Source organism: Myotis davidii, unplaced genomic scaffold, assembly GCF_000327345.1.
Source record: "Myotis davidii unplaced genomic scaffold, ASM32734v1 scaffold478, whole genome shotgun sequence".
In the NCBI taxonomy this organism is placed as follows: domain Eukaryota; kingdom Metazoa; phylum Chordata; class Mammalia; order Chiroptera; family Vespertilionidae; genus Myotis; species Myotis davidii.
Window position 1 is genome coordinate 244,795 of NW_006289570.1, and position 8,343 is coordinate 253,137.

Genomic DNA, 8,343 nt, shown 5'->3' on the forward strand with positions numbered 1-8,343 from the left:
AGCATCTGGCGTGCGAGGGGCTTCCCTGGACAACCATTGTCCTCCAAATTGGCCAGGCGTCACGTTGGATGTTCTCAAACTGCCCGTCACTGACGTGGGGGCGGCCAGCTCCCCCCGTGGCTGGCACCCGGGACGGATGGATGAGGCCGGGAGGGCAGGCCCTGCGTTGTGCAGCCTGCAGGGCTGGTGCTGGTGGACGTGTCGCAAAGGCTCCCTGAGCAAATCGGCGTGGTCCTGTGGCCCAGTCCTGGGAGACCAACAGCTCTGCCCCTCGGGCTGGATCCCCCACAACATCAAGGCACCGGAGGAGAAGGTGATGGTGATTTGAAGGGGCCCCCCACAGGGGTGGTGGCCATCCCAGCCGTGATGCCTGTGAGCAGGTGGGCTGTGAGTTTGGGAGGGCCTTCCGCTGCCTCTGGAGCCCCCACAGGGCAGGAGGGTACCTGGAAAGGGTGTCCAATCCCATGGTGGGGGCGGGGCTGGTCTTGTCCTCAGAGGGAGGGGCGGGCAGGGGCTGTGAGCCTCCCAGAAGAGATCTCCACGTGCCCAGGACCTTAACCCTGGGCAACTCTGCTCATTTTCCACTCCTTTCCCCAAAACGGAACCTCTGCCCCTGAGCGCTAAGCACGGCCTGCCGATGGGCCATCCCTAGCGACTCAGTAGGGGACATCGGGGAACAAGATTCCATTTTATTCTCTTAATAAATATCACGGGTACCCTTGCCCGGGCAACTCGACAGTCTCCAAATAGCAGTGTTACAAAAATAGGTTTCTCTTCTTCGTCTTGTCGCTTTCTTTCTTTCCTCGGCCTCTGTGTTCTGCTGAAATATAGATGTTTACAGCAAGAGCCGGTCTCCGAGTAAAAAAATAAGATCCCACGATCTGATATAAAACGAGCCTCAGAGGACACCTGTGTCCCGCACGCCAGGCACCGGAAGGGAAGGGAACTCGGGCGCTTGGGTTCAATTCGATTCAGTGATGCAGCAAAAATGTCTTCAGAGACAAATATTCCCAACAACGGAGAGGAGGCGCTTTCTGCCTGGAGAGGGCGCTCCTGAGCGGTTTATTGGGACAGGAGTGAGTTGGGAGCCAGCAGCCCTGCAGAGCTGCCCGAGGACTTTTTGTTTTAAAAAGCAAACCCCCATGGTCCTGGCAAGGGTCTGCGGTCGGTGGGCCGGTGCGGTTCCTCTTGCCCGTGGTGCTGCGAGTGGCCGGTGGGCAGTGCTCAGGTGGAGGCCGGGCTGTCCATGGTGGACAGGAGGTGAGCGACCTGGGCCCGCTGGGCCGGGCTGATGTGCTCGCTCATGTACATCATGCAGTCCACAGCCACCTCGGGGTTCTCTTGGACCAGGCTGCAGGGGACAGGAGAGAAGGGTGGGGTCACCCAGCGTGGCCCTAAGAATCGCTGTGCAGGGCCATGTCACCTTCCTGGGGGGGCAAGAACCCCGAGCTCCCCAACCTCTTTCTGCTGTGGTCACCGTGGGGGGTGATGGTCCCGTGGGGGGCAGGAGGGAATACGACCTGGGGGTCAGGCTGCCTCGAGGAACGACAGGGGACCCTACAGGTCACTAGTGGTGTTACTGAGACCTGAACTTCAGCTTCATGCCCCAAACGGGGTCCCACATGTCTACTTCCTACCTCCCAGGGGACCCCATGAGAATAGGGGGGAGCAAACCATCCAGAAAGGCTGATACCAAATGGGAGCCAGCAGCCCAAGGCCTGTGGGTTCTCTGGCCATGACCTTGGACAAGCTGCTTTCTATTCCAACACGATCCTGAACTGAAATCCTCGCACACCCTTGCATGGCACCCCCAGGGCTCTGGGGGAGTCGCGGCCTCTTTCCGGGGGGCTGGGCCCAGGGCTGTGGTGGGGGCCTGGGGCCTGCAGTGTTGGGACAGGCAGCTGGAGGCCGATCCCAGCTCTGCACTTGCTGGTCAGTCCGAGGGATGGGCGGCCACTCACCCTCGGATGGTCTTGAGGACAGAATCCCGCTTCAGGTACTTGATGTTCTCGCCGATGGTGGAGCGCAGGCCGTCGCCCACCTGCCAGTGCTGCTCCAGCCACTGCACCACCATCTGGTTGTTGTCCCACAGGTAGGCCTGGGGGAGCAGGGGAGCAGAGGCTGCCTCAGGGGGGACCCACGGCTGCGCAGGCCCACCCAGCGCCCACCCGCCCGCCTCCGCCCTGGCCCACCTTGACGGCGCCCTCCGTCTCCACGAACCAGCGGCGCAGCATGGACTGGATGTGCACGTGGCTGAGCTCGCTGCTGACCTGCAGGATCTCCTGCTTCACCTGGTCCTCCAGCAGCAGGCGGCGCAGACGCCAGTACAGGAAGGTGCGCGAGGTCCTCCACTCCAGGATGTCCTGCGGGCAAGCCCAGGCCTGAGTCCCCGCTGCCTGGGGCTGAGCCGGCGCTGGGAGCGGGCTCTGGGATCATGCCCATTTCACAGGCCAGGAAGCTGAGGCCCGGGGAGGTGAAGACACCTGCCCGAGCAGTGGCAGAGCCAGAACTTTGCCAGAACGTTAGACGGGCTTCCCAGAGGCAAGGCGTAGCAGGTGACTGACTCTGGGACGGTGGGGCCCTGGGGCAGGGGTTGTGATGGCCAGAGGTGGGTGAACACGGGGCAGAAACCATGTTTCCCACATCCGGCTCAGCAGTTACAGCCACACACAGACTGGTGGTCCCAAACCTCCCTGCCTATTGAAATCTCTTGGGGATTTGGGGGAAAAATACTGATGTCAGACTCCCACTCCCGAAATCCTGATGTAACTGGTCTGGACATGGGCTCTGGGATGTTGGGAAGCTGCCAGGGCGATGCTGACAGGCAGGGTGAGCCCAGGTCTCTACCCTGAGCTGGAAGCCAGTGCCCGGCCATGGCCGCAGGTGCTTACGGAGATGACGCCCTTCTCCAGCATCCTGCCGGGCGTGTCGTGGAGGTCGGCAAACTGCACCGCCACCTGGTGGTAGATGGGCAGCAGCAGCTCCTCCCGGGCCTTCAGCCGGCCCTCCAGGTCCTTGCGCTCCTTGTCGGACAGATCAGCCACTCCTGCGGGCCAGGGCACAAACCAGCGTTTGCAGGAGGCCTGAGCTCTAACCGTGACTGCACCCCCAAACCAAGCTGCTCCTATAGGGTCAGAAGTCCCCCCAAAATGGCGAGATGGGGCCAACTTGCTACATGTGAACATTTAAAATCTCTCCCAAGCTGGTAGCTGTTTGGGTAGGTCTCCCACAGCGGCGTGGGCTGGGCCCCCCCGACCGCGGAGGGTGGCACATGGCGGACCCTCGCACCTAACTGCTCCACGAGCTTCTTGTAAGTGGGGTCGATCCTCTTCATGGCCTTTATCTGGTCTTTCTTTCGGAACTTAATCTCCACTGTTCCCTCCGGCTCCAGAACACCCCCCCTGAAAAAGCAAGAGGTAGGGGTGAGGTGTACGCGGGGTCCCCCTGCCAGTGACAGCCAGCCAGGAGACATGGGGTGGAGGCGAGGAACCAGGACGTCTGGGTGTCAGTTCCGAGCTCTTTCGCTGATTCGCGCTGTGACCCTGGGCCACTCACCTTCCCTCTCTGGTCCTCTGCTTCTATATCCGTACAATGAGGGGCTGAGCCTGTGTTTTAAATAAAGTTTCTGAACTCCAGGAGGCCCTTTCCGCTCTAAGTGTGTGACTTTTTCCAGGACAGTACAGCCCTCCGGCCCCTCAGCCGGTCCTTCCTGACCTTCCTAAATGCTGCTCTCCCCCAGCTGGGGTACCGTTTCTTATCTCCTTACAGCTCTCAACGGCACAATGAGGAGCCCAACCCGGTCCCATAGGAGCTGCCCTCCCATATCCAACCCTCTCACCCACCCCTCAGATTCCTCCGGCCCCCTTTTCCTGTGATAACCTGGAAGCCCTGAGGAATATTGTATGTAGCTCTGAGCTTCCTGGCAGCCAGAGCAAAAAGTGAATGAGGCTGCTCATGCCTGAGTCCTCCGGGAGGATCTGGGCACCCTGGAGGTGGGACAGGGTTAGCCGATCTGTGCCCTACCACAATGCCTAGCATTGCCTGGTATGTAGTAAGGTGCTTGATACATAGTCACTGAATGTATGGATGGATAAGGGCGTGAACACAGGACTAGGATGCCTGTATTTTGGGCAGAACTACTCTTAAGGCCTTTCTATCCTGTACAGCACCTAGCAGTGAGTCTTCACTCTGCCAAGGTTTCTCTCTCTGAAGACCTGGTATCCCGTCATGCGAGTCTTCATTCAGTCGTGTGTTTGCCGCTATTTCTCAACCACCCAGTAAGTGGGACTGTGCCAGGCAGGCCCTGGGTTATAAAACTGGACAAAATGCAGCCCCTACAGGAACTCAGAGCTGTGGGAGAGACTCAGAGTTCAGTGAGAACCAGCTGACTGGTTCTCGCTGGTCTTATTTCCCCTTTCATCCTGGCTGCCAGGTAGCTCAGATGCTTTTGGTCTTTCCTTACTTGATTGCAAACTTCCTTGGGAAGCAGAGGAGTGTAAGTTAAGAAAGAACAGACAATTCTTCCACCACCTCTCTGCTTCGGCCACTTGCTCTAATGAGAAAAACCCAATTGGATACTGGACACGAGTTTCAGGTTAAACTGGAAGCGCTCCATCCTTCAGAAACAGAGCGCCCCTGAGATCCCAAGCCGGTGGCTCAAAGGTGAAGGGGCCTCCGACTGGCAGAGAGAATGAGAGAAGGCTGAGCCGGGCTGAGGGCGACACACCCACCTGCTCTCTTTGTCTGCGTACATCTCTATGCACAGGGGGTTGATGGTGGAGTCCAGGACCACCCAGGAGCCGCCCCGGAGCTCCGCGTAGGGCGGGATGTAGATGAGGATGGGCTGCTTATACTGCCGGAGGCCGTCCACGATGTAGGCCCCGAACTTCAGCACCTGGTCATACATATCTGAAAAGCAAAGCGACTGCCCCGTGAGGCGGCTCCAGCCCAGAGCTCAGCGCAAGCAGAGTGTGTCGTTCTGGGGGCTCTGGGAAAGCGTGTGCGGCTGGGAGGCTGCCGGGCTCTGTGAAAAGAGACCCGCCCAGGCACAGGGGCTCAACCATCTGTGTGGTGGTTGTTTTTTAAATATATTTTTATTAGTTTCAGAGAGGAAGGGAGATGGAAAGAGAGATAGAAACATCAATGATGAGAGAATCATTGATCAGCTGCCTCCTACACGCCCCACAATGGGGATCCAGCCTGCAACCCAGCCATGTGACCTCCCGGTTCACAGGTCAACACTCAACCACTGAGCCACGCCGGCCAGGCTCAACCACCTGTTTTCTAACAGGGGCGATGTGTCCGTGCAACCCGGGAACAGTCGCTCTCCCTGCCTGGGCCTCCATGTCCCATCGCAAAGGGAAGCATGAGGGCATCGAGCGCTAAGGTCCCTTCTGGCTCTGACTCTGCCACACCCTGTCCCACGTTCCCAGCCACAGACACACAGTCCCTTCTGCTCTTACTTCCCAAGGGACACCCAGGTATGTCCCTCCACGTGCCAGACACCCTCCATGGTCACATTAACGCAATAATAAAGTCAACTGTAACCACATGGGTCCGAGAGGGGCCCATCGCAGCCTGACCTTGGCCCCCCGAGGTTGGCCCTATTCATGTCCCCCTCCTCAGAGGCGGGAACTGAGGCTCAGAGAGGTCGCCCAGCTAGCGAGGGCACACCCCAGGTCTGCCCACCTCCCAGGCCAGCTCTTTCCTCCACACCCCGCTGACAGCCACTGTACCTGCCAACATGCTTGGGGCTGACTGCCGGCCACAGAGGCTCCCAGCAGCCCCCCGAGGAGGGCGGGGCAGACACATCTCCTCATCTTACTGAGCGGGGACCACGGAGCTGACTGCCCCATCCCTCGGCAGCTTCTGGGATGCCCCTCCCCGCCCTGCCACTCACCGCGTGACCTCAGGCAAGTCCCACCAGGAACCCTGTTTCCCATCTGTGAAATGGGCTGTTTCCAGAACTGCTCCCATTCTCAGGGTTGTGCCGGGGGCTCAGCTAAGACGACGATGGGACCAGACACAGAAAACACAGTATCGCCACCCCAAGGGGGTGTCCTGGGTGCTGGCCCTGCGGTTTCAGGGCACCCACGGGGGAGGCTGCCTCACCTTTCATGCCACCGGAGAAACCCCTCCAGTTGGCAAAGATCATCAGGGGCAACTTCTCCTGGTTGAAATCCTTGATGACCTGGGCCGTCTTGTAGGCAGAGTCCGGGAACCACACCTGGCCCGCCTGCTGGGTGATCTGCAACACAGCCAGCCGCCTGAGCCGCCTCTGGCAGGGGCGGCCTCGGGACCTGGGACGGGCGGGCACCCTGACCAGCGTGGGCACCAGCACCAGAGCCAGGCTCACAGGGAGGGCGCCTCCCACTGCAGCACAGAGAGGTCCTGATGCCCGTTTACAGGATCAGAGTGGCCTGAGCTCATCAAGCCAGAGGGATGGGCGAGAGGCGGGAGGGATTCCCGGGACCCTCTGGTATCCTCTGAGGAGGAAGGAAGCTGGTGTGGAAGATTCTGCCAATGCAATTAGGGGGCTGGGGAAATGGCAGAGTCCCAGGCTGTCTCCTCCGGGCCTCTGAGCTGGAGAGAGCTGGTGTGGAAGGTCCTGCCACTGCAGAGAGGGGGCTGGGGAAATGGCAGAGTCCCAGGCCGTCTTCTCCGAGCCTCTGAGCTGCAGAGGCAGGTTCGCAGCCCCCAGGACCCACACCTGTGGCTGAGCCCACAAATCAGCAGCCCCAGCCCCCGGCCCCTCACCTTGGCCTCGGAATCCAGGTTGGCAGGGTCTGCAGGCACCACCACCTCCACCGTCCGCGTCTCCACGGCGATCACGCCGACAGGGATGCCACCCAGCCTGTGAGGCGGAGCACAGGTGAGCGGGTGCAGGGTGCACCCCCAGGCAGTGCAGGGAGCAGTGGGGCCCACCCAGCCCAGCTGTCACGCTATGGGTGTCCTGGGAGTGGGCAGCGGTGGCGGGGAGGGAGGCTGGCAGGGCCAGTGCTGCTGTCACTGCAGGGGGTTTACTGGACGGCAACGCAGCTGCCCAAAGCAGTAAGCGCCCCGCGAGCTGGCAGCTGGAAAGGTCCCGTGGTGCTCGCTGGGGCCACGGTCACCACGGGAGGGGAGGGCCCGCCAGTGACGGCCTGAGGTAGCGCTGGCTGCGAGGACTCCCCAGGATGATGCCACGTTCTCTGTGCCACAAGCCACACGGGGCTCTGAGTGCTTGGAATGTGGCGAGTACGACCGAGGAACTGACACGTCACCCCCTTTTGTTTTCACTCATTTACACTGGGGTTGCATGTGGCCAGCAGCCACCACGGTGGGCAGCACGATCTAGACACCAAGTCACATTGGGAAAGGATGGAGGGACACTGAGCCCGAAGGAGCTTTGGCACAGGGGATGCGTGACAGCTGCCACGGTCACCCCCGGACACGCTGCCCCGTGCCATGTGACACTGGATTACTCTTTCCTGTCGCCCAACAACCCCGTGAGGCAGGTGAGGGGAGAGTGAGCTTCCGATAAAGGAAGGGCCTCCTGAGATTGCCTCCCAGGTTCTAAAAAATGTTTTTAAAGTGAAACCCTCATGCAGAAGCGACTGGTGCCAATACCAGGCTTCGTAGGTTACTACTGGCTGCCGGGGGCTGAGTAGTAACAACAATGATCATGACCAACAGCAGCCGCTCCCACTTACGGAGCATTTATGATGTTGGTTAAGTGCTTAACGTATGTGATCGTCATCACAGTCTCCTGGAGGTAGAATTCTCACCCCCATTTTACAGGTGAGGATGTGAGAGCCCAGAGAGGGTAAGTGACAGAGCGGGGGCTGCACCGCAGGGCCAAGTCCCCAGCCTGGACGCGAAGCAGCTCCATCGTGCCAGGCGTCTGCGTGGTGGACTCTGAGGATGCCGCTTAGGGCTCCATAAAGGGTGGAACTCCCCCTCAAGCCCCTGGCGTCACCTGAGGAGATGATGGCTCCACCGCTGGGGAGTGAGCTGCTCAGCTCTGAGAGCATTCAAGCAGTTAAGCCTTTCACAAGCTATGCTAGACAACAGGATTCCTGTCCATGGCCCTCCCAAAATGGAATCCCGTTGTGTCTGTGTGGTTTTCTAGCCAGACTCCCAGGGCCACCTGCTATGCTGGACAACAGGATTCCTGCCCGTGGCCCTTCCGAAATGGAATCCCGTTGTGAGTGTTTGTGTGGTTTTCTAGCCAGACTCCCAGGGCCACCTCTGAGTTCCAAAGGGGTCTGTGGCCCCCGGGGCTGGAGCGCCCTGTCCCAGGGGTGGACCAGGGGCAAGGATCCCAGCCCCCAGCCAGAAGGTGCCCGAGATGCCTCCCAAGGA

The 8,343-nt window shown here is 60.0% G+C and overlaps 1 protein-coding gene across 1 annotated transcript in view; it reads right to left on the reverse strand.

Annotated features, from left to right (window-relative positions):
* Positions 1 to 669: 669 nt before the first annotated feature.
* The window catches only part of ACACB (acetyl-CoA carboxylase beta), a 118,191-nt gene continuing 110,517 nt past the window's right edge, over positions 670 to 8,343 (reverse strand). The window contains 8 exon segments of the mRNA XM_006762111.2: positions 670 to 1,351; positions 1,962 to 2,098; positions 2,193 to 2,363; positions 2,892 to 3,046; positions 3,289 to 3,401; positions 4,731 to 4,908; positions 6,112 to 6,247; positions 6,757 to 6,853. Of these exon segments, the coding sequence (XP_006762174.1) occupies positions 1,225 to 1,351; positions 1,962 to 2,098; positions 2,193 to 2,363; positions 2,892 to 3,046; positions 3,289 to 3,401; positions 4,731 to 4,908; positions 6,112 to 6,247; positions 6,757 to 6,853 (1,114 nt within the window). The 3' untranslated portion in view covers positions 670 to 1,224.